Here is a 27,496-nt window from a genome sequence, read left to right as displayed (position 1 = left end):
CCTTGCGATGGGAAAAATGTGCTGTTTCCATTTCTAGTCTACTTCTAACCAATCGCTTAAGCTTAAGCTAAAATCTTTACATACTGTGTTACCAAGCCAAATCTCAAATTTGCAGGACGGGTAGGACTGGCTCCAGTGGGGAAGAGTTTATTATTTGCGTCGGGGGGGGTTTGTTACCTGCTGGACTACTACCAGAGGGCCAAAGCTATGAATGCCTTCAATGTCTTGCAAGTACCACATCGTGAAGATAATGGCTGGCAAAAACCGTTTCGGACCTCCTAAAACATTCTTCCATAGTTGCTCTAATAAACAATTGCTATGTAGAGCCATGGTTCAGCTTTCAGCTCTGATCTCATGAGGATTGTTGCGCTCTTGGTGGAACAAGGTTAGCAATGTGGTAAGCCTGCAGGATGACTGCACGTAACCATAGAGATATGGTGTTGCGACTAACTTCAGTCATGGATGTATGGGACCGCAGGAATAAATCACCCTTTCCTAGTTTTGGACCTGTGGAAGAAAGCTCATAGTACGTATACAGGGCATAAAAGAAGTTCACCTTCATCTTCGACCCCCACAATTGCAGAGATTGGTTGAATAGTGAAGGACTGGTCGGGTTGGCTTTGTAGTTGATTTTTTTGCTATGAAATCCCAGCATGACCTGAGGTGTACCGCTCCCTGCATACTATGCTCGAAACGGACACAGATGATGTCAAGTGCATGTAACCTGTTCACACGTGCCACAGTGGCTAAAGCAAAGAAAAATACGGTTTTCTTGGTGAGGTCATAAAATGAGGATGAGTTGAAGGGCTCGAAGGGGGCCTGCACAACCCTTGAAGTACCACTTTTTAAATCCCAAACAGGGGGATGAGTTTTGGCCCTCTAATCATCAGTGCCTGAAAGAGCACAGTAGGGCCTGTAGTTCTGGGACCTTAGTCATTTTCTGATTCTCTAGAATGGCGAACACTGAATTAAGTGCTAACAAATACGGTGTACTGGTGCTTCCTTTCAAGTGTCTTTTGTATGCAAGAATAGGAGGTATTCAACTAAGAATTGAGGTGACGCTGTCGTGGGATCTTGATTCTTTGCCTTACAAAAGGTTTCAAATGATCACCACTTGTCATCGTATAACCCCTGATAGAGGGATGATGTGCAGATGCAATGACCTTAGCACTCTGCGCCGAATAGCCCTTTGCGCTTAATGCCTTTTAGAGACGAACCAAGCTTGCAGATTAAATCTGCCTGGTGCTGGGTGAGGTAGTTTGCTGTGAGGATGGAGGAGTAGATTCGACCACTCTGGCAGGGGTAAGTGGATTGTCTTCTGCAAGGTTTTTGAGGTCGACAAACCACCCCTTCGATGGCCGGCAGGGCGCACCCAAAGTCAGAGCAAGACTCTTGCTAGCTTTTGTATCATTCTGGGAAGTAGTAAAGGAGGCGGAAAAATGTACGCTCTTAGCCCTTCCCAGGGGATGCTGAATGCGTCTACCACCCAAGCCTGCAGATCCGGGAGCAGGGAGACATACATAAGTAGTTGGTTCTGGTGAGTCAGAAACAGGTTGATGTTTGGTTGACCAAAGCTGTGAAGCACAAGTTGGAACACTTCTGAGTTAAGTTTTCACTCCGTTGACATCCTGTTCACATCCTGTCTGGCCAGGATAGGGTGTCGGCCACGATGTTCCAACATCCTCGGATGTGCTGGACTATGAAATTTAGGCACATACCATCCACTAGATGAAAGAACGATGAAAGACGTTCAACTCTATCATCCACCAGTTGAGATGAGTCCCTGGGATGGTAGAGTGATGGCTGCGTACAGATCCTGGTATACTTTCAACTATGGGCCATAACAAAGTAAACTAGTCAATATAGTACATTGTTTGAGTATTTCATTGCAAGTGCATTTGGACTGTTGAGGCTGTTTGTATATTAGTGGCAGCCAGATGAATGTGATAGGAGCCCAAATGGACAAAGAAATGGAAAAGAACTAGTACCAAGCAGTCATCTAGTTTTTTACCTTAGAGAAGAGTACTCTCCAAGAAATTCATGACCGCATGTAACAAGTGTATTGGGATAAGTGCCCTAGCTATTCCACTGTTAAACATTTGGCAGCTATGTTTAAGGCTGGGAGAACAAGCCATGATGGAGAACCTAGGTCTTGACGTCCCTAACCTTCCATCAATGAATAGGTGAGTGGGTTGGGGAATTCCAGGATTAGATCTTATCGTTCATGCCTTTGCGGGTGGATGGTTTTGAGATCGAATATCCATTTAAGTTCAGTGGACCGGCGCCTGGCCGTGCTCTGAGCTGACTCAGGGTGATTGCCGCTCTCATGAGGATGTCTCTGAGAGTGCGTTTTTTCCTGTATGCCATGATGTGTGGGACTCGGAAGGTGTCTTTGCACGTATCTGATCCTAGGAGTAGGTGCCAGGATTTTGGAGATAACCTTGAGTGCAGTGGGGTTGTAATCTGTGATAAAGATCACTGGTTTAGTGTCTTTGGAGGGTGTCTGTTTTTGTGTTAAGAGGGATGTTCTCTCTTTGGCGTTGGCTTTTGTTTCATTGTCCTAGAGAATTTTCTTTGGATAGCCTCTATTGAGGTAATACTTTACTAGATTGTTGCTGTGGAACTCATATTGTGATTGCGAGCTGCAGATCTTTTTGAGTCGGAGGAATTGACTGTATGGTCCCTTGACTTTGATGTGTCGCGGGTGGCAGGAGGTGTATAGCAGATAAGAGTGTGTATCTGTGGGTTTGCAATATAGGTCAAAATCCAGTTGATTGGTTTCTTGGTTGAATATGACCCATGTGTCTAGGAAAGCTACTTTTTCTCTAGAGAATTCGGCAGTGAATTTAATTGTGGGATGTGATTGGTTCATTTCTTTGATGAAAGATTCTAACCTAGTGTAGCCCAGAGTCCAAATGAGGAAGATATCGTCTATGAACCTGACGTAGAGGTTGGGGCTATCAGTGGGTTTTTTTAGAAGTTTTTCTTCTAATTCTCCCATGAGAGGGGCGGTCGGGTATCCTAGTGGTTAAAGCGTTTGCTCGTCACGCCGAAGACCCGGGTTCGATTCCTGACATGGCTACAATGTGTGAAGCCCATTTCTGGTGTCCCCCGCCGTGATATTGCTGGAATATTGCTAAAAGCGGCGTAAAACCATACTCACTCACACTCTCCCATGAGACATCCTCATGAGAGCGGCAATCACCTATCCGCCACTCAAACCACAAATCAGTGGCCGAACGATGCCCAATTTAGATGATAGCTGTCACAAACAGGCTTGCAAAATCTGCACAAATATGAAATCGGTCAACACCTTCAATAGCCACACAACAGGAAAAAAATATAAATGCCATCCGCATTTCACTTGCAAAAGCAGAAACATAATTTACCTGCTTAACTGCACCAAATGTGGCAAACAATATGTAGGTGAGACCAAACGACACTTCTGTATCAGACTCAAAGAACACTTTGCAGATATAAACCACCAAAGGGACAAACCCGCCGCCAAACACTCCGTAGGACACTCAACCAGAGACCTACACTATCAAATCATACAACAGCTCAAAACAGACCCTGAGTCAGCTCAGAGCACGGCCAGGCGCCGGTCCATTGAACTTAAATGGATATTCGATCTCAAAACCATCCACCCGCAAGGCATGAACGATAAGATCTAATCCTGGAATTCCCCAACCCACTCACCTATTCTGTTTTCTCTTCTGGAATGACAGCATTAGATCACACAGCCTCCCTCTTCACAAACCCGCTTCTGATAAACCAATCGGAACATGACGTCACAACTACCACACTAGTTGTGACGTCACAGGTCTAATAACAGTGACATTCATCACTATGACGTCACAATCGGTACTCACAAACTATGGAGCCCCTCCAATGCCCACACTGCCCGAAGTATTACTCACGCCGGGATGGGCTCAAAAGACACATAAGGAGCACCCACAGCTCAGATAGGTTCATTTGTGTGTCATGCCATAAATCCTACAAACGACAGGATGATTTCAAGAATCACCACAGCCATCATGGAACATACACTGCCCACCAAGCAGCTACCGTTGACATCACCGCCACTATGAACGTGAATGACGGCCTAACAAGGCCAGAAATCCCAACCCCACCGGGAGAAGGACGGCTGAGCGCACTAACATATAGCGCGCATAATACCACCGGCAAGCCATCATACGGCCTGACCACAAGCGCGACACAATCCCCAGATTCTTACAGGGACACACCACTGGAATCATCGCCATACAGCCCGGCGCTGATACTCCCCCCACCATTCACAAAATGGAGGGAGTACCTAAATGACCCTAGTGTCATCTTAGACACCGAATTCTGGTCTGTCTACAGGCCACAGAACAGGGAAGACATGGCCAAGCCATCTCTCTCTAATAATAGACCTAATATGCCAAAGATCCGGCCTAACAGTCCCATTAATAAGTTATAATTGGGTTCACAATACAAAAGGTTTGTTCTGTTTTATGGTCCATTCACCATTGGTAACTCCGGAATCTACATTGGGACCACATCCAGTCCCAGTAAATATACATTCAACAAACCCTATGCATTTTTGGCTGACTACGACCACTGTGATATTAACACATATAAAACACAATAATAAATTTCGAAACTAGAATTTATTGAAGCGATCGTAAAATCATGACAATCGATAACCCATCTGTACTCATGCCGCCACCACCGGTCCACCGGTCCACGGGTCCACCGGCACACCGACCCATCGGTCCACCGGTCTTGACTATACCACTCACGATCCACCGGTGGCAATTAGCTCCACCGGTCCACCCCTGCCGGTAGACTACCCCGGTACTGCATCTGGAACACAAAATGTATATAAGGAGTCCCCCCACCCCATATACAACAGTCTGATGAGAGCATACCCGCTCGAAACTAGTCACTTAGATTGCTCTTGGGTTTTAGCCCAAAACCCTTTATTACTTCCATGAATGAAGATTCAATCAACTTTTACTGTCTATTTAGACGTATTACCATTGCTGAACTTCAGGAAGACACATGTCTAAACCATGGATCAATTGAATTTATTATTCATGAACATTTACAGATGAAGAAGATATCTGCTCGTTGAGTGCCAAAGTTTATAAATTCTGATCTTAAGGGAAAAAGAACTGACATTTCCAGAGAAAAAATAGAGCTAATTGAGGAGGATTTTGTTAAATTCCAAAAGAGATTAGTAACAGGTGATGAAACATGGCTCTACGACTATGATCCTGAGTCAATCCATGGAATGGCACCATTCCACTTATCCGGCACAAATAAATTTAAGTCTAATATCAGTGAAGCCAAGGGTGTGATCCTTGTTGATTACTTAGAAAGTCAAAAGACGATTACCGGTGCCTATAATGCTGATTTGCTTCATCGCCTGAGAGATTCTATCAAGAAAAGCAGCGAAAAATGCTGACTGCTGGAGTTTTTTTCACTTTTTCAGGTCAATGCCTGTTCTCATGACTCAAGACAGTCGGCTATGTATGACTTGAACCAGATGTTCCTTGGGTGTAGAAAGGAAGTTATTGGCTTGGATTGTTCGTTTAAATAGCCATGGGGCTACTGAAATGCCAAACGGCAGGACTGTTGTGGATCCTATTGAACTGGAACCTGACGAACATGACCGATCTAGTCATGCGTATGCACTGAAGTTGACTGAAGTTTTATCTTTATTCAAACATATATAAGTCAGAAGGAATATGTTCATAGTCATGAAGAAATGCGAACATTAGTGACTTGTGTAACCATGTAGTTATAGTGTAGTTATCATCTGCATCTTGTCTTTCTGGGTACTAGAAAGATGGGAGAGTAAGAGCCTGGTGTTAACGCTTGGGTGTGTACAATCTCTACAGCTCTTTTCTTTAACAAGAGACCGCCTCCGCGGTCTAAAGGTAGAGCGTCCGCCCAGAGAGCGGAAGGTCCGGGGTTCGATCCCCAGCCGCGTCATACCAAAAGACGTTAAAAGATGGTACTTGTTGTTACCCTGTCTGGCACTCTGCATTAAGGGGCTAAAACAAGGACTGGTCGGCTCGGAGTCAGTATACTGTGTCTGAGTGGGGTATTCATGTTAAACTGCGGCATGGTATCTCAGTGTGCTAGCACTATAAATCGGCATCAGTCCGGACTAGTACAAGCAGACACACACACATACACGTGCATGCACGTTGCTATATAAGTGCAATAATCTTGGATGCGACGTTAAACCCCATTTCACCTCACCTCACCTTTAACAAGATTTCTATTTTGGATTTTAGTAGCAGATGTTGTTTCCTTTGATAATCCCAAGGCGGAGGAGCTGTGGTCAGTGGTGGATCTACCGCAATGTTTATCTAGCACTACAAATCGGCAACTGTCTGAATTAGTACAAGCAGCCACTCATGTGTATGCACCTCACTATATAAGTGCAATAATCTTGGATGCTACATTTAAACCCCATTTCAACTCACCTCGCCTCTGCCACAAAAGGAATCCTGGTTTTGGTGCTTGCGGGAAGAGTGTCTAGGCCTATTTTAAGTTGCCTGACCTGCCTGCTCGTTGGGATAGACTATGAGAAACATGCTCCAACTCTTCAAGAGCAATCTCATCCTGAGCATTATTGGAGACATTTGCGTGTGTATCCATGACTTGGTCATTGAACAAAGCACTGGCTGTCCATTGCTTACAGAGAAGATGACATTTGAACACAGAATCCCAGTTGGAGTGCGCTAGGTATCCAAGCCTGCACTTCACCATGATCTCCGCTGGGGCTACTCTGACATGTTTTCTCATGTGGTCGATTTACGCTGTTGAAAATCAACCACTGTCTGAAAATGGTCCAGGCGGTGTGGGTTAATTTCCAATAAATCCTGCTCCATTGGACGGTTGAGGACGCTAGTGCGGATAATGGTTTGAGTACATGCCTGACTTCTGTCTCAGAGCCAGTCATCCTCTGCAAATAATCATCCAAAGAGTGAGCCTGGTCTGCTACAGTGAAAACCTGACAGTGAAATCATCTTTCCTGAATTTTGGCACTTTGAACTACGGCACAAGTGTTAGCCTTGAAAAGTCTTCATCTAGCGCCCTAACCATGTCCTTAAGCACAGGATCCGCTGGTATAGACGTGGGTTGTGATCAGATGGTACCTCTTATCATCAACTCAGGCATATGTGCTAGGCTGAGGTGAGTATTCCATTCTGTTGATGAATCCCACTCCTTGCTGCCTGATACCTCCGATGAATCAGAATGGTGGTCATGCGCTCTCCTCGAAGGTTAACGACTTCTACTTTGATGTGTAGCTCTTACTCTAGAAGCTAGACGCTGCCCTCGGTGCAAGCCCTTGTGATGAAATGCCCGTAGGATGTGACGGGATTGTGGCTTGAGCTGGCACCAACCCGTGCGTGTGCAGGCATTGCTGGGACCGTCACTGTGGAGGCCATTGAAACTTGAAAAATAGAGACAGGTGCAATAAGCACAATCGAGTCAAAAGCCGTAGTAAGCGAATGTAAATGAACGTCAGCAGTCATGAGAACCATCGCAAACGCTCCACAAGACGACAAAGGTTGAGTGGTGATAACTGGGGAATGATGGCTGGAAGCGTCATGTGACTCGCAACATGATGGGACTGCTGTAGAATATTTTTGTGCGTGACCTGTCTATAAATGGAGAAACTCGGCTGAGAGAGAGGCGAGCAAAAATTGCATATAAGATTTGGAGTGCATACTTGAATTCAGTCCAAGTAACATAGTTGAGGATCTTTAGTAGATTTTTGCCATGACAATAAGTGCATCGCGCAAGCATACTTAAAAGTCTATTTAAAGTATACTAGTACAAACCGATGATAAACACAAAGTTTTTAATCAGCTACATTTTAAAATGTGAAAATTCAAATGTGAAACTCTAATAAAACTAAAGGTATTTAAATACACATAAGAAAATATTTATAAGCCAAGAATTGTAAACAATAATGACTACCACACAAGGAGGTAAATAAAATAATGCAAATTCAAATGGAGGAAACAAGCAGGAATGTGAATTGGTTGTGATGTCACGATCTGTCGCATGACAGTGGGTCCTGCAAAAGTGAACTAGAGATGGAAACGGCTCTTTTTTTTCTCGCCCAGGAACATTGTGAGGCGCTGTCTTCTTTGTCGTAAGGAGTAATGCATGATAAGTAGAACTTTAATTTGTATCTTACATGTGTAAATAAAGCACAGATCGTACATAACCAGTCAGGAAAAAGATAGTCCAAGGTAGCTTTCATGACTTCACTTGCTGCAGCACATACAAACAGATGCCACAGTTATGAACACATTCCAAAGTATTTCTTGTCTATTGTCCTCAGGTCTGTTGGCTTAATCTTCATGTTTTCCTGGCTGTTGATGCTGCTAACAACCCTAACCTTCACAATAGGAGCACCATTAGAGCGATTTGTGTGTCAGCCTCTTTCGGATCCTGAGCTTACCATCTTCACCAAGGTTTGTGTACAGTTACAAAACTTTATGTTGCTGAAGGGCAGTAATAATGGGCTTAATATTTCATGATATTGATAATAATTATTATCTCTGGCCATGAAGTTACGAGTGTTATTGTAAATATATTTCTATTGTATGTTCTGCTGCCACCAGCAGTATGTACAAAACTGTTTCTCGCTTAATTCACACAAAGATCACATACTAGTTTAAATCCATAAACCTATACCACATGTCCACCTGACAACAGTCTTCATGGCTCTAGCATCAACAGAAAAGATACAAATAGGGGTTAATCGTATATTTATGAGACACTTCTTTTAGTATTTTTACTGCATGAGAGTAATAACAAACAACTGAAACTCAAAGAACAAAAACAATGTGCAACAAACAATGTTGATACATATAGCCAACTTAGTGTGTTCTATGCATATGACTGCTGTCTGAGTGACGTGATGTTTTTCAGATTTCCTGTAGGTTTGTGATGGAAAAGTTAATATCTTTATATTGCCTAACATACTGACTATCCAAAAACGTACCGGTTATGATTAATGACCACAACTGTAGATTCAAACAGCCCTTGCACTCATTCAATTTTAATGGTAGCCGACTCCATATCTTGTAATGATGCGCACACACTCTAGATTTCTATAGTCCATTCCTACAGACATAATCCACTAGGATTATGCAGTACTGTCTCTCAGCCCCAACTGAAAGCAGTAATCTCTAGCATGGCGGGAAAATCGAACACGTAGTTCTCCAGAGAACAAGAGACAGACGTCATGGGGTATGCTACTAAATCTAGAAGTATCTATTGAAAAAAGCTTTCCAGACAACAAGCTCCATAACTCCAGCTTTGACAAAAAGACAGCAAACGGGACTTATTAGGGCTCCAAGCCGAAAGGCTGTAGAGCCCTGTTGTAATCGTTCGATTTATTATTATTATTTATTATTATTATTATTTATTATTCCGCCGATTTTTGTACCTGCCCTAGCAAAATAACCACCGGCTCGATTTTGTTCAAATTTTGTGGGTGTTTGTAGACCGTTGGGTACTAGTGCCCGCCAAAAACCCTAGGGCGTAGGCCTAAAGGCCAAGGGCAGATAACTGAAAAACAAGTATTTTTTGAAGATGTATTTCGCCCTATTGCTCCGCAACCGCTTATCCGATTACTTTGAAACCTTGCATGTATCTGCTGCTTGAGCTGCTTGACATTTTTTGTTCTTTGACTTTGGTCATTGGTCACATGGTTTGGCAGCCATATTGGATTCAAGGTTTTCATAGTGTTTTGGGGGTACCTGTCTTCAAATGCAAACAACTTTGAATCCACTGCATGAAATGCTTTCAAACTTTCTGATAATTGTCTCCATACATACATGTAACACATCAAACTTTAATAGCCGATTTCGGAATTCTTTTTTAGTTAGGGCCATATTGGATTTTGATTTTGATAATTTTGTTCAACGAAATTTTGCTTTAAAGATCATATCTTGTAAGGTTCTCCACAGAAACTATTGCAAGTTTACATGAAGTTAGTGTGCCATATGCATCTCATTTATTGTTATTGGTTGTATGCTAAAAGTAACACCGCTTGGTGGTAATATTTGATTTATATTTGGGACACCCCTGGAACACGCCAATTTCGTAGCGGCGATTTACGGTGACTATCTTTTGACAGAGTTGGCACAAGCAAACCTTTTATGGATTCGAACATGATTGAGGTCGGAAATGGTTTAAGAACAGACCTGGACCCCCTGGCACACGCCAATTTCCTAGCGACGATACCCTGCAAGTGGTGCCTACATTTGACGGATTTGGTTCAAGGAAACCCTTTGAGGATTCGAACATGGACGTTTGGGCACAGTGTTACTTGGAGCCCGCCATTGCTGCTTGCAGCTTTAATTTGTACCTGAGACGCTTCTTTCAGTATCTTTACAGCATGAATGTTAAGGTGTAACTGAAAGGCAAGCGGCTTTAGTTTTCACTGGCACCCAAGAACAAAACATGTGCACCAAACACTATTGATATGTAATACCAAGTGTGAATGTTTTCTATAAAGAACAGTTGAAAGTAAGAGTAGAAAAGTAAGTTTCTGAAGACATTGAAGCGGTGTAAAATCTCTTTGTCTTACCACAAAGTGACATTTTCAAACCATGTCAGATCACAGTTTGGTGTGTGTAGGACGTTTGGAAATCAAACATAGGAGTTGTGGATGTGACATTTTCAAACCATGTCAGATCACAGTTTGGTGTGTGTAGGACGTTTGGAAATCAAACATAGGAGTTGTGGATGTGACATTTTCAAACCATGTCAGATCACAGTTTGGTGTGTGTAGGACGTTTGGAAATCAAACATAGGAGTTGTGGATGTGACATTTTCAAACCAAGTCAGATCACAATTTGGTGTGTGTAGGACGTTTGGAAATCAAACATAGGAGTTGTGGATGTGACATTTTCAAACCATGTCAGATCACTGTTTGGTGTGTGTAGGACGTTTGGAAATCAAACATAGGAGTTGTGGATGCGACATTTTCAAACCATGTCAGATCACTGTTTGGTGTGTGTAGGACGTTTGGAAATCAAACATAGGAGTTGTGGATGCGACATTTTCAAACCATGTCAGATCACTGTTTGGTGTGTGTAGGACGTTTGGAAATCAAACATAGGAGTTGTGGATGCGACATTTTCAAACCATGTCAGATCACTGTTTGGTGTGTGTAGGACGTTTGGAAATCAAACATAGGAGTTGTGGATGTGACATTTTCAAACCATGTCAGATCACAATTTGGTGTGTGTAGGACATATGGAAATCAAACATAGGAGTTGTCGATGCGACATTTTCAAACCATGTCAGATCACAGTTTGGTGTGTGTAGGATGTTTGGGAATCAAATACGTAGGTGTTGCAAATGCATTTCAATATCTATTTGGATATGAAAATACTAAAAAGTGCCAAGTCTGACAGTTATTGGATGATCTGCTGAGGAACAATAGGTTGTTAAAAGATGTTATACATGAGTTATGTTTTATTTTGTCTCTCCGTAGTCTTCAAAGCTATGTGGCTACAATTAGACATGACAATCAACAATCAAAGTCGAGTTACAGGTGTTTAAAATACAGTGTATTTGAGATCAAGAAACACTGAACAGATCGCAGAAACAGAGCAAGCAAGAACATATTTTTGACACTAGGGCGGATCGGTAATACACAGCAGAGGTCGCATTGTCATTGTCTCAATAGTTGAAAGGATAAGTGTTCTGGGTTTGCCAGGACCCGGGCTATTAGTTGCATTGCTATGATATTTTCACATATGACCAAGAACAGAGATTCTTCAGCAACCAAAGCAACATATGACAGAGGTTCTTCAAGTCCTTTACCTGAAAAACACTGGAATAATAAAAAGTAATGAATATAGCTGCGAGCAATGATGTCGGGCACCATCATTTCTTATACTACAATTCAAAGTCATTTAGTTCAAGCCTACTTTACTCCACTTTATAAATACACTGCACATGAGTATGATATAGTGTAATTAATCATTTGATATTTAACTGGTCCATTTTGACGAAATTGGTGTGTTCTTAACCCATTTCAGTCCATTGCTGTCAAAAGTAAGGCACTGCTTGCGGTATATCGTAATTGATGTGTGCAGGTTTGTCCCAGTGTGCTAAACCCATTTCGGGGGTAGAATAGGTCTTTAGCAACCCATGCTTGCTGTAATAGGCGACTAATGGGATCTGGTGGTCAGGCTCCCTGACTTGGTTGAGGCATGTCATCGTATCCCAATTGTGTGGAACGATGCTCATGATGTCAATCACTTGATTGTCTGGACGAGACTCGATTATTTACAGACTGCGGTCATATAGCTGGAATATTGCTGGAAAATTTCTGCAAAAATGATCAAAATCAAATCCAAATATGGCTGCAACTAAGCAAGATATCCAAAAACACATGTCAATGTTTCATGAGTTATGTATGGAGACAATTCTCAGAAAGTTTGGAAGCAGTTCATTTTGTGGATTCAAGAGAAGTATGTACTTGAAGACATTTGAAAAACACTCTGTGAAAACCTTTAATTCAATATGGCTGCCAAACAACGTGACAAACTGTCAAACACATAAAGCAGCAGACACATGCACAGTTTGAAAGTAATCAGACAAGCAGTTGCAGAGCAATAAGGCAAAATTACTCTTAAAAAATTACTTGTCTTTTACTTATCTGCCCTTTGTCATTGGGCATACGGCCTTGGGATTTTGTCATAAACTAGAGCTCAACGGTCTATACATACTGTAAATCTGGAAATTATTGCATCTCCAAATTAATACGACTGCTGACCCCGAGGCAAAAGTGCAACTCAATATCAATGCGACTCCCGCCACCCCATCCCCAGTGGAATGATACATATCCTTATCTTAATCCAACCTTACCTTAATCCAATCAAACAGCAAATAGCACCGCTTATTAGCACTGAATAGAGCACTTCCGTAAGAACAATAAACAGTATTTTCCAAAAAGCAACACACTGTTTATATGTTCAGGGTTAGAAACTAACAGTTTTTGTCCACAAGTCCTTATAATGATAACATATAGCAAAACCCTTAAAATGGGCCAATTTCTTCAGTCCTTAGGATACCTTTACTATTTGGTAAGGCTTAGAGGACTAGCACCAGTGTCTAACGCTGATGTTTACTCTGTTGACTGGCATTGAACCAACAACAATTCACTGATGGGTTTGCGGAGAATGTGTCAACAAGTTTGACACAGGTGGGTAGAACACTTGACCCCAGCAGTGATAACTCACAGGATGCCCATTGTGTAGTTCTTATTCTTAGAATGACATTGTTATATACTTGTTACAACTGCCACTCAATAGGCTGTGTTTGTGTTTATATTCAAGCTGGTATTTCTGCTATCCAATGTGTGCAGTGAAGCCGTCTTATAGTCATTTTGGAGACAAAAATGCGAAGTTAATTAATGTGAGCAAAGACCATTCGCATTTTCGCATTTAATTCACGCTTGCGTTAATTTCAAGATTTACAGGGTACAAAATTTGGACAAAATCGAGCCAGTGCATGAAACTAAGCTTTTCCATAGTTTGGTACTGAACATTACAATTTCGCCATTCAATAGCTCGGTCCAACTATATAAAATATTTTCAAAACTTCGGCCCAGAACGATTTAGTGCTGGGTGCTTATAAAGATTACTTTCAGTTTGAGCTAAATGTTGGCCAGGTGTTTAGTATTTTAAAATCTAAAAGCTTTGAGGGAATGGCATGGATGGAACTGCTTCTGTTTAAATCAGAACTGTGTATTCTGTACCAACCAGGACAGATGAGCAACTTGGCCCTGTAGTGATTATAATTGATGGAGACATTATGATTTTGACTTTTATATTTTTCAGCTGTTTGATGAGATGCACCTTCTTGGAGGAAGTGACAATGGCTCTTTCCTTGGACAAATGCTATTTCAAGATCCGTCCATTGATCTTACAGTTGCAAATATTTTGAAGTAAGTTGAAGAGACAGCTTGAAATAAATATAAGATAAGATATATAAAACTAGTATTGTGTTGAAAATGCCATTTTTAGTTCCAAAGTTTAATACTTTGTAACGCTTTTATGACATATGACATAGAATACTGAAATACATAAAAAATACACAGGATCATTCTTACAAGTGTTTAATGAACCCGCACCTGCTTCTTTGTCTGTAAAAATCGACTAAGTAATTCTTTACCCAAATCACTTGATTTTATTTTGATGGAATTTTGTGTTTGAGTTTGTTCAAGGCATCAAAATTGCAGTTTCAATATATTAGTCAGGTAGCCATCTTTAATCTGAAAATAGAACTTGCATAAGCTTCTTCCCCAAAACCTAATGGGTTAGAAGTCTGAAAGTTTATTTGAGGAGATGGTCATTATATGTAGTTTTATTTGAGGGATCATGATCAGAAAGCAAATGTGACTGCCAGCATATGTTGATGTAAGCCATCATAAACATTTCTTCAGAAACAGCTGGAACAGTTAAGCTAAATCTTCACCTTTTGAAACCTCTGTGGTACAATATGAAATATGGTGCACTACTAAAACTATATAGCAATATGTAAAAAATATTTAGTACAACTAAAAGATTGCTGATGCGATGTAAAACTTGGATTTATAATGACAATAACGACACTACAACAGGTAAAGAACAACATTTATTAGTTTTGGGCATATGGGGATTTTCAGTATGTACATATATAAATGAACATGAAAATAGTATATGGATACCATGAAAAGTCCCTAAATAGGAGACACACACTCAAAACTTGTTTGAGGGGAAAGAGACTTGGCGGAGTATATGAATGTGGACAGTAAAGATTATACCTGATCGCCAGGCCGTACCTCTGCCAAGTAATCCAAGTAGGAGTTGCGCACCTCATTCCTCACTCCCGAGCGCCAGGAGTACTTGGCAGAGTAGACAAGTGATGAAGAATCAGATAGTTTGGCGTTGGTCTATCAAAAAGAAATCTGTATGAATTTTTTTTTTAAATAATTGACACTGAAAATTTCAAGCACTTAACCAAAGAGTATTCAAAGAATGACAAATCCTAGATATTTTTTTTTATTTGTATACTTATCCTGCATAACTCCTTAATGCATATACTGCTTGTTCTTGACAAAGAAACGAGCAGTGTGAAGATCTTTGCTTGAAGAAGTTGTTCCAACTAGCTGAGACACCAACCCTTTCACACAGCTCCCACATGACCAGGGGAAGTGACGTCATGGATTCTCACATTACTCTGGAATCCGGAACATCAGAAGGCATCATGGTTAGGCAGCTCTGCGACGGGCGGGTCTCTTTAGTCCGAGTAATGCAGGATAAGTATACAAATATAAAAAATATCAAGGATTTTACTAGATTTTTTACTTATCCTGCAATACTCCTTAATGCATCTTTATCTGATGGAATTGGTAGAGGGTATACCTTCAGATGTGGCTTTGTAGGCCGGGAGAATGATTGCTCGCAGCCAGATGGCGATCATGCTGTGGCTGACTTCCGCCCGCGAGGTTGCAGATTCTTGTACAAAGAGGCGGTGTCATTGTCTACGGCGTTCCTTTGAACTATGGATGTAACAACGGAGCACTCTTACTGGGCACAGAAGCAGCTCTTGTTCATCTTCCGCGCCCACAATCGAAGATAGGGTAGGGATGAGAAACGATTTATCGGGCTGTCATGGGAGCTGGTTCTTTGCAATGAAGTCCCAACACTGTGCAAGCACATCATACGCAAAGCGGATGGGTGACGTCCAGGGGCTGTAGCTCACTGATACTGACTGCTGTAGCGAGCGCAAGGAGGAAGACCGTCTCTTTCATCAGATGGTAGAACGCCGCTGCATCAAGGGACTCGGAAGGGCGGATCTCTCAGCAAGGTGAGAATGACGTTCAAATTCCAAGCTGGTTTCGCCTTCTGGTCTTCCAACCTGAATGAGCGAGCAGATCCTGTAGTTCCATGATTCTCGTCATGTGCTGATCTTCCAGAACCGCCAGGATGGAGTTGAGTGCCACAAGGTAGGTTGTATTGGCACTACCTTTGAGTCTACGCTTGTGGTGATGATAGAGCAGGAATTCAGCCAGGAATTGAGGTGATGCAGGAAATGGAAAGCCAGGTGTGTCTGAGGTCCTGTTTCCAATGAGCTGGGGCCAAGATAAGCGCCTCCAATTCTATGTTGTTGATGCGCCATAGGCACTGATCGGTGGACCACAGCCCCAAGGCGACCTGTCCCTCTAGGTGTGTGCACCATCCCTGCAGGGAGGCGTTTACAAATAGGCGTAAGGTCATAAGCCCTGTCAAGGAGACGCCGCCTTACACAAAGGGGTCCTGACGCCTGATGTAGGAAGCCAGGAACATCTGGACTGGGCGCAGTTGAAGCCTTCCTCTGTATGTCCTATGCTGAGGTTAGGAGGCCCAGGAGGACTTGCCACAGACGCAGAGTGCGTGGCTGGTGGAGGGCTGGAACCAGGTGTCATTGTATGCGCTCCCACTGGTCCCTGGGTACAGAGAGGAGGTCGAGGTTTGTCTATTAAAGACCCCAGACGAACTGAAGGCAGAATGAAGGCATCAACTCTGACTTCTTGAGGTTGATCTTCCAATCTAACTGGTATAGGAGACGGAGGGCGAAGTCGCTGTGGCGAAGTAGAGTGACCGTGTCCCAATGATTCTAGTGTCAGTCGTCGATGTAGGCCTCAAACTGAATGTCCCTGAGATGTAGATATGAGGCTATCGGCTTGGAAAGCTGTGTGAACAGCCACGGGGCCGAGGAAATTGGTGGACTGCCCATTGGTAATGGACTCTCAGGAAGATGAAGCGAAGGAATTTCCGGTCGTCGGGTTGGATTGGGACATGTAGATATGCGTCCCCGATATGCGGGCTGATGAGCACATCGTGTGCCTGGATCCGGCCTGAGTGTGGTCCTTTTGTGGGGGACAAGTAGGTTGGGTGAGTAGAAGCCCTGTGTTATGGCTGGGGCATGTACAACATCCTTGGCCTCCTTGGCCAGCAGCAACGAGATCTTCTGCCATAGCAGCTCCTGTTGAGTAAGGAGGTAGGCGTCCGCTATGTGGGAGGCAGGTCATCTAAAAGCGTCAGCTTGTGCCCCTGCCTGATGTTGTTGGTGACGTATGGATCCCCCAGGATCTCCCAATTTTTCCAGAATCAACCCAGTCTCCCACATACTGGAGAGTCGACATCTGGGACGGCTGGGAAGGTCCTTGCAGTCACCACTTTCTCCCTTGGAGTGGCCGCCGTGGGACTGGTACGAGCACGAGGACTTGCCTTTGCCTCTGCCTCTACCACAAAAGGTTGAGGTGGAGCCCCGCCCCCGGGGCTGGAGAGTGTTGCGTCACGGCTGGTAGGAGCAAGACTGGGATGACTTAAAGAGGCTGACTGTGCTACCCTAGCCAGGGCCTTGATAGCAATCTCGTCTCAAGCGAAGCCTGAAACTCAAGAGTGGGTTTTAAATGGGTCAGAGGAAGACCAGGGTTGACAAAACAGGTCCCTCTTGAATTCTGGGTCCCTATCTGACAGAGCAAGGTAGCCAACGCGCCGTGTGGTTGTGAGTTCAATCAGAGCGACTTGCATATGGGAGCGCATATGCTCGACCAGTCTTTGGAGACAGGATAAGATGGTGGGAAGGTGGTCTATCCGGTGGGGATTATCCTCCGACAGGTCCTGGAGAGTGGCTCTGCAGCTCGACGCCATAAGTGGCTTGAGAAAATGATGAATCTCAGTTTCCATATAAGTGAGAATGTTGTCTGAAACTCATACCCAGGTGGGACAGTTGGACACGGTCATGCCGTGAAGATCCTCGTCTAACTCATGGGTGCGGTCCGCAATCTGGAGATAGTTTATCAGATAATGGCTCCATCTGTAGCATGGGGCTCTAAAGGATGGAGTCAGTGAGAGCTTGCTTAAGTCCTCGTCATGGGCCAAGATCATGTCCTTGATCAAAGGATCCGGTGGGAGGGAGGCAGGGTCCGATCTAATGGCGGTCTTACTATTGATCTCTAGGTCAGGGGAAGGAGCGACTGCCTCAAGTGTGTCCACCAACCAGTCTGCTACCTGGTCTAGCCCAAGGTGGGACTCGCCGTCAGTGGGAGTGTCATCATAACATGGGATGAAGTCACCCTCTGAGGAGTGCAAGCGGTAACCACTAGAGTGTCTGTGGACAGGAGAGCGGCTCCTAGAAGCTTACAATGGAAAAACAGGTTTGCAGCAGTACATGTATGTGCATACAGGTGACATAAAGTCTTTTGGTGTTGGTGACAGGATAAAATACATCTGACAACAGTAATCATGTATACAGGGACTTTTCTTTTCCCTCCACCCAGAAGACTGAGACATATGGAACATGATATGGACCTATACTGACTGGATGTTCAGATACCCATGAAATAATCAAGGATGTTAGATGCAAGGCTGGTGATGATCAGCATTTATTTTGAATTTTTGTACATCACATTGACTGATGGACAAAAACATGTTGACTACAGTTCACAATGGTTTGTGTACCTTTAGGGACATGCATGAGCATCACTCACACACCTGAGAATACTGCAACAAACCCGGAAAGTCCTGCCAGAATAATTATACATTATTTCATTGGTGAGAACCCATAAAATAAATGCATAAGGTAGGATCTTTTCCATGTACTTTTCTCTAACAGAACAGAACTGCAAGAATTGTCATTGTGCCCTATTCCTTATTCAAAAGATAACATTCTCTTATAAATATATGTCAAACTCACCAGTTTAAGTGCCACCCTGGTTCTTGTGATTAAACAAACACAAATTTCATGTACTGTTGCAAGAAATTAATGGTTCATATTCATATTACAATTATATTTTAGAATTGTTTTGTTTGGAAACAAACCACTTAATGCACAAGAATAATGTCCATATGAGTTTAATATGTACATGTTAATGATCTTATCTATTTATTCCTTATTCATGGAGTACTAAAATTAAATAATGACACCAGGTAGTTACTAATTCATATAATTGATGTTCAGAAGGAAAGATTATACTTGTTAAAATTATAAAAGTTACAGTAAATCCTATCTCGTCCCCAAACAAAGTTTCCAGCTTCTAAGCTCCTTTCGCCCACACACCCCTTGCATCACCATGACGACCAACTCTTACAATCAGGTGACACCAGAATCTCGTACAGCCTGCTGTACATGATTTGGTCACCTGACACCCTTTGCCTCATCATTCTCTTTCTTGGAGCTGCCAGGCTAGAGTAACTGGGATGCGGGGTCGGATGGGCGGGCATAGATTGTGTGAGATAGGACAAGTATACTATTATAAATATTTAATTTACTGTAAAATTTAGAAAGTTTTAAATTTATTGTACCTCACTCTATGAATATATCCCATGGTTGGATGGTGGGTCGCAGATTACCCTAGCCTGTATTCATCTTATAACAGTTAGATGTACATGAGGAAGCTGTTGCTGAACGTGCTTCAACCATAAGATTGTCACACATTTGCGTCTGTACACAATGACTCGTGATTTTATGGGTGGATCACCGCACTTGAGTGAGAATACCCCTTTATGATACAATTACTCAACGTCATGCCATTGGGTATAACATATGCTGTGTGTCTTCGCATAGGACATCAATCAATCAATCTTTATTTCAAGTACTGAAAAGGGCTTAGGCCTATGGTACATATACAAATGTGACGGATTTGGTACGAGGAAACCCTTTGAGGATTTGAACATGGACGTTTGTGCACAGTGTAACTTGGAGCCCGCCATTGCTGCTTTGCAGCTATATTTAAAGTTTATTTCTATTCTTTATTTTTTTCTATGTGTTGAATTTCAGATTGTAAAACTTCCTTTTCATTGTCAGTCTTCCTGTACTCACTGCCGAACTCGATCTGATGTCTCGTTTAATATTGCAGTTAAAGTGAATCTTGTTACCTTTTCTAGACCAGGCATAATCTTTCTCATCCTTCAATGTTTAAAGTTGTTGCAAGGTGATTTCCACATTGAAACCCAGAGCGTATCCCAGAAATCAATATGTACACAACTAAAATCTGAAGTCAGTAAATGACCACAAATCAACAAATGATATGCAACACACAAGTTTAGGTTTACAATAAAAAGGCAATAGAGAATGTTCTGAATCAAACAACTATACTTGTGCAATGACCATATACTCAACTGTTGCCTACACATATTTTTATGATTGGTTTGTTGTTTAACGCCGCACTCAGCAATATTACAGCTATATGACGGCAGTCTGTAGATAATGCAGCCTGGTCCAGACAATTCAGTGTGGTGTTAAACAACAAAGAAACAAACAAATCATATTTTAAAATTTTTAAATTAAAATTTTTTAAATTTGTTTTCTTTCCATGGACACAATTTGGACTTAGTCTCGAACAAGTAGCATTTGTTTCCAACCACAACTCTGCCTGAAACCATTATCTTTCAAGGCTATAATTTGCTGGTATTTTTCTACGCACATTTACAGAATCAACTTGAACTAATGTATCAAAGAAAAAGAGAGGGGAGGTATATGTTTTTGAGTAAAAACACAGTCTAGTCTGAAATTTGAGTAATTTTTAATGTGACTTACGTGCTGCTGAATCGTGTTGATTCCATGTTCAACAAATATTAGTTTCATATCAAATGCACACCATTACATTACATATGAAGGGCACCCAAACTTTAATGTGATTGAGACAACTCCCTAAAGATTTGATACAACTGTGACATATGTATGAGTTTGTAACTTAGAGTCTATGGTAATTGATCTTTGATGAAAGTTGAACAAAGGTTATTGCGATTGAGACTCCCCTGGCAATCATGTATACCATTTTTCATCAACTACAGATCAGAACAATCACTCCAAACATTAAAACTTGCTGTTTATTGTTTCAGAGACTGCAAGTCAGGTAAAGCTGCTTACTCAGCCTTCAGACTGGACAATTTCAAAGACTTCAATATCACAGCTCTGGTTGATTACAAGAGTGTAAGTGTACTGATGGTCCATGTTTATATATAAAGAAGCATATATTATGCATGTTATAAAATGTAAGACTTAATTCAACATTTATAATTCTTACGAATCCTCTACCACGTAATTGCCATAAATTCCATATTTCTAGTTTCGATAGAACTCCTCTTCACTGTCAACTACACATGATTAGTTGTTCTCCTAACAGCACATACCGCTCTCCTGTGTGCAAGGCAGGAAAACATCTCTTCTTTCCAGTGTGTGCCGGAGTACATATCTCCTTCACATGACCGTCTCTACCACCGGTTGTAGTTACACTTACAGTAGTATAGATGATAGGGATCCTCGCCCACTTCCACTGGAGCCAGATTTATATACCTATACTGCTACTACAGAGGGAATTTTTTATGCAAAAATAATTATGTGCACAAACAATCGTCATGATCCGTATTAAAAGAATCATCAATATTAATTAATAATGGATCAAATTTAATATAGCCCACAAGGATATTTGAAAGGTATAGGAGCAATACAAAAATTAGCCACTGCGGCTAAGGTATCTAAAGATGTGGCCAAGGATTGGCTAAAGAAACAAGCAATGTGGCGAATATACTTACCAGCCCCGAGTTATATCCCGAGGAAGAAGTTTGATATTTTTACAAGGAATGAAGTTCATCAGGGTGACCTCTTGTTTCTTCCCCATGATAAGGTAAGATGCAAAACATATAAATCTGCTTTAACCGTAGTGGATGTGGCTAGTCGCTACAAGGAGGCTGAACCATTAACCTTGAAAGATTCAACAGAAGTAGTTAATGCACTGAGTCGCATATATAAATGCGGCACAGTATGGGATTGAAATGAAATGGGAACAATTGAGATCAACCGAATGGGTGACACGATTATCAGCTGTTGTATCAGCGCTGAATAATGAAGTAACGAGATTAATCAGGAAGAAACCATCCGATGCGATTAAAATGTGACTTCGGAATCTTCAGCACCGAGGAGAGGCAAAGAACAAAAACCTCCGGATAGAGTAAGCGTAAGATATTTATACCAGCCCAGTGAACTCAAGGAGGCCTATGTCGCGCAACCGATCCAATTTGGTCTCTTAAGATATATAACATTAGTCGGTTGGTTATGAAAGTAGGAGAGCCCATTCTTTATTATCTTCAAGATGGACCGGGCAGGGCATTTGTATGAGAAGAGTTGCTCATAGTTCCCAATGATACCGTATTACCACCATAACCATAAGCATAGGTAGTTACACCATCCTTATCAATCCATCTCTTTGTATCTAAGGGGGATAATGATGTCTTGTGCATTCTAATCCATATTTCCTGTGATTGACACTTCTTAAAGAGTTCATCTCGTGTTTGAATGTTCTACCATTGAATAATGCTTCTTTATACTGTTCGTGTTTGATATGCTTTTTTACCACATACTTCTTAACACCCTTAGCTTTTCTTATCTCTCCATTATCAGACTTCTTTATAGAATACTAAGATTTAGGTCTTAATCCGACATGCTCCGCTATAGGAGTCCCAGCACATTCATCCTTCATTTTCCTAACACCTTTTTATTTACTACGCTGTGCAGTGGATTATCTTTTGGGTAATTGCTCGTGTCGTACATATCTATTTTTTTCTGCCATATCTTTATACACATACTAGGTTTGTATTTCCATCAACAAAGAATCTGTGTCGGTATGTAACACCTCGCATCTATCGCAGAATTGCTTCTTAAGTTCGTTGTAATAAAAGTCATACATTAAGTGTTTTGACAAGTCGAGAATACTCATACCAACATACACCGGTCTGTTGAATTTTATATTACTCTTCTGCATATGTAGTGCGGCTAAGTCGTTATCGAATATCTTGCTTCTGTTAAAAGCCGGACTGGCTATAAGTTTCCTGAGTCTTTCTTCCTCATTAGATCTGACTAATTTAACATCAACACGCTTCCTTAGATTCTCCATAGTTTAACCAAATACTGACTTATTCATGTGCTTATATAGATTCTTTTCGAAATCGCTGGTAGCTATCTTTCGTAAATCTGTGTTCAACCTTATATAGGGCTCCATCCAAGGGGTTTGATCAAACTTTAGAACTCTGTGTATTTTCTTAAGTATCATACCTAACGATAGATATAACTGAAGATTTCTGTAGTGAACTATATATTTTGTCTTATCCATCAAATTTGGTACGAGTTTTTCTACGTTAGCTAACCTAGTATTACCCATCAAGGAGTGTTGATATTCCGACATCCAATCTTTATTAACCATTAATATTTCGGGAGCTAGCAGATAACTGTTAACTTTGTGTAACTCTGTTGGATATTCCAAGTCAACTACTAGTATGTACCCTTTATTCACATCGACCTCATGGATATCTGTAGCGTTTTAGTATCATATAACCAGTCACTCGCTTTATCCATACGATGTCTCTATATAAATGAGTGCGCACGTGTAACAGCGCCGGAAGTGTGTGTTGTGCGCTAGCAGACCACATGGCTGCCGACTACACTTGACTGAGTGTATTGACATGTAATGAGAGAATACAACCTTTCCCCGGAAAGCCAAGTGTTTGTTTTAGCTGCCAAAGTCATCACATAAATTGGCGACGAGGTAAAACTGGATGTCTTAGCGTTTTTGTGGACATTTTGTGTGATTAACGTCCGTCGTGTTTCACTCGCTCCATAAACATGGCGTCGTCTACCTCCGGGAAGATCGACGAATTTAATACAGAGACTGACAGCTGGGACATTTATTGTGAGAGGTTAGACTTGTACTTTACGGCTAGAGGTGTTGATTACGAGGATGATGTGATGAAACGGGCTATTCTGCTTAGTGAAATGGGTAAGACAGCCTACACACTTCTCCGGAATTTGCGCGCTCCTACGAAACCTAAGGAAATGAGGTTTGCTGAGATAGTGAAAGTCATGCGCGATCATCAACACCCAACACCGTCAGTGATAGTTGAAAGACTTAAATTTCACAAGAGGGATAGAAAGTCTCAAGAGAGTGTTGCAGCGTATGCTTCCGAGTTGCGCAAACTGGCAAGTACATGTGACTTTGGTACTACTCTTGATGATTCACTTAGAGACAGACTAGTTTGTGGCATTAATAATGATGCAATACAGAGGATATTATTAGCAGAGAAAGCTCTGGATTACAATAAGGCTTATACACTAGCACAGTCAATGGAATTGGCAGCAAAGAATGTAGAAGATATTAAAGTTGGTGCTTCAAGTGTTTCAGCAGCTACAGGGGGTAACATGCACAAGATGTCATCATCTCAACATGCTCCTGTCTACCCGCCATGTGACAGATGTGGTTTACGAAATCACAAATCTCCGGACTGTCATTTTCGTACCTCAAAGTGTTACAATTGTGGTAAGATTGGCCACATTGGGAAGGTATGTCGTCAGTCACAGAATAGTAAAGGTTTTCGTTATGGACGTGGCTCGTATCGATCTAGAGGTCAAGGTCGAAGTCGGGGTCAGCACAAGCGTTCAGCGACAAATCAGGTCACTCCTGATAACTATGATGATGTTGAAAGTGAAATATATGGCATTTACAAGATGGAGACTAGCTCTACACCTTTTGTTGGGAGGGGAGAGAAGGAACTACCAATGTTTATTGATTTAGCACTTAATGGTCAGCCATTAAGCATGGAGCTGGATACAGGTGCAACATTTTCAGTGATTAATGAGGACACTTACAGATCGTTAGGGAAAGATCCACCCAAACTAGGACCTCCTCATACCTTGTTACGTACTTACCTAGGTGAGAGGATACCTCTGCTTGGTTCATGCTCAGTGAAAGTGAACTAGGGCAAACAGTCAGCTCTACACCTTTTGTTGGGAGGGGAGAGAAGGAACCACCAATGTTTATTGATTTAGCACTTAATGGTCAGCCATTAAACATGGAGCTGGATACAGGTGCAACATTTTCAGTGATTTTTAATGAGGACACTTACAGATCGTTAGGGAAAGATCCACCCAAACTAGGACCTCCTCATACCTTGTTACGTACTTACCTAGGTGAGAAGATACCTCTGCTTGGTTCATGCTCAGTGAAAGTGAACTAGGGCAAACAGTCAGCAGAACTGCCAGTGATTGTAGTGAAAGGGAAAAGAGCTAATCTCTTTGGTCGCGACTGGCTGCGACATGTTCGTCTAGACTGGGGAACAATCCTCAGAGTAGATTGTGATGATGTGCAAAGTATCCTTAACTCACATTCCGATGTCTTCAAGGAGGAACTTGGTGAGTTGAAAGATACAAAAGTGAAGATTAACATATCTATTCCTTCACAACCACGCTTCTACAAGTCCAGGAACATGGCCTATGCCTTGAGGGACAAGGTTGAGAATGAACTTGAACGATTAGAGCAGCAGGGTGTCATAAAACCAGTGCAGTACTCAGAGTGGGCAGCACCCATCGTACCAGTGTTGAAGTCGGATCAGTCTTCAGTGCGCATATGTGGAGATTAGAAACTAACAGTCAACCAGGTTGCTAAACCAGATTGTTACCCAATACCCAGGATTGAGGACTTATTTGCATCACTCTCAGGTGGTCGCAAGTTTACGAAATTGGACATGAGTAATGCCTACCAGCAGATAGTGTTGGACGATGATTCCAAGAAACTCACCACAATTAACACCCATAAAGGTCTATACGAGTACAAACGATTACCTTTTGGGGTGTCGGCAGCTCCTGCTATCTTCCAGCGGACAATTGAATGTCTTCTCAGCGACTTGCCACATGTGTGCGTCTACCTCGATGATATTCTCGTCACAGGTGTTGATGATGCAGAACACAACAAGAATCTGAATGAAGTCCTTGACAGATTGCAGAAAGCAGGTTTGCGTCTAAACGCTTCAAAGTGTCACGTCAAGAAAGACTCAGTCACTTACCTGGGACACCGGATTGACGCACAGGGATTGCATCCATTAGAGGAGAAGGTAAACGCTATTGTGTCCGCACCAGCTCCTCAGAATGTGACAGAGTTAAAGTCATTCCTTGGGATGGTACAGTTCTACCAGAGATTCCTGCCAAATCTCTCCACGACGTTAGTGCCACTACATGGGTTACTACAAAAGGACGCTCCATGGTCATGGACCAAGAAGCATGATACAGTATTTCTAAAGGTGAAATCTCACTTGTCTTCGTGTAAGGTCTTGACTCACTACAATCCAGACCTTCCTCTCAACTTAGCAGCTGATGCTTCTCCATATGGAGTAGGTGCCGTCCTGTCACACATCATGCCAGATGGTACTGAGAAGCCTGTGGCGTTTGCGTCACGTTCCTTGTCACCTGCAGAAAAGAACTATTCACAGCTTGATAAAGAAGCACTGGCAATAGTGTTTGGCATAAAGAAATTCCACCAGTATTTGTTCGGACGGAAATTTCAGCTGTTATCAGATCACAAACCCCACATGGGTCTACTTGATGCAGAGAAAGGCATTCCAGTGATGGCGTCAGCCAGACTCCAGAGATGGGCCTTGATGCTGGCAGCGTATGATTACAGTATTGTGTATAAACCAGGCGCAAAGTTAGCAAACGCAGATTATTTGAGCAGATTGCCACTGCAAACCTCTGTGTCTGTGCCGCCTGTTCCAGGAGACACAATAATGCTCCTCGAGAACATGGCAGAATTCCCAGTGAATGTGCGACAAATTCAGTTTTGGACAAGGAAGGATCCCTTGTTAGCTAGAGTGAAGAAGTTAGTGGAATGTGGGTTTCCAGAAAACCTGAAGCCAGATACAGAGCTAAAGCTATATATTCAGAAGAAAACTGAGCTAAGTGTTCAGGATGGTGTGATTCTGTGGGGTAACAGAGTAGTGGTTCCACCTCAGGGTAGGAAACAGTGTGTAGATGTGTTGCATGAAGCTCACCCTGGAATAGCGAGGATGAAAGCTATTGCCAGAGGTCTTGTATGGTGGCCGTGCATTGATTCAGAGCTGGAGAACAAGGTCAGGACTTGTTCCATATGTCAGGAGAGTAGTTCTTCACCCTGTGAAGCAAAGTTACATCCGTGGGACTGGCCGTCCAAACCATGGTCACGTGTGCACATTGATTATGCAGGTCCCTTACAAGGTCAAAAGTTCCTCATCATCGTAGACTCTCACTCTAAGTGGATGGATGTTTTCCCTGTCAACAGTGCAACTACAAGTGCCACTCTTGAGTGTCTTCGGAGAACATTTTCCATTCATGGTCTACCTGAGACAATAGTGTCTGATAATGGGACATGTTTCACAAGTGATGAATTTGCTATATTCATCAAGAGAAATGGTATTCAACACATCTGTACATCCCCTTACCATCCAGCGTCCAATGGACTGGCAGAGAGGAGTGTCCAGACGTTCAAACAGGGATTTAAGAAGCTCAGCGGCGGTTCCATCAACACCAGGGTGTCAAGATTCCTGTTCAGGTATCGAAACACTCCGAAGACTACGACAGGGTCATCTCCAGCGCAGTTACTATTGGGAAGACATCCACGTTCCCA

At 42.3% G+C, this 27,496-nt stretch overlaps 1 protein-coding gene across 8 annotated transcripts in view; it reads left to right on the top strand.

The window, feature by feature from the left end:
• Positions 1–27,496, top strand: part of LOC124113358 (prominin-1-like) — a 589,013-nt gene that overhangs the window by 270,955 nt on the left and 290,562 nt on the right. For all 8 annotated transcript variants that reach the window (XM_046473653.2, XM_046473656.2, XM_048393445.1 and 5 more), the window contains 3 exons: positions 8,357–8,489; positions 13,884–13,990; positions 20,916–21,006. In XM_046473653.2, the coding sequence (XP_046329609.2) occupies positions 8,357–8,489; positions 13,884–13,990; positions 20,916–21,006 (331 nt within the window). The remainder of the gene's footprint in view (positions 1–8,356; positions 8,490–13,883; positions 13,991–20,915; positions 21,007–27,496) is intronic.

This window comes from Haliotis rufescens, unplaced genomic scaffold, assembly GCF_023055435.1.
Source record: "Haliotis rufescens isolate VD_foot unplaced genomic scaffold, xgHalRufe1.0.p SCAF_12, whole genome shotgun sequence".
NCBI lineage: Eukaryota > Metazoa > Mollusca > Gastropoda > Lepetellida > Haliotidae > Haliotis > Haliotis rufescens.
The sequence above is the reverse complement of the archived record's forward strand: the minus strand, read 5'-3'. Positions and strand labels throughout refer to the sequence as shown.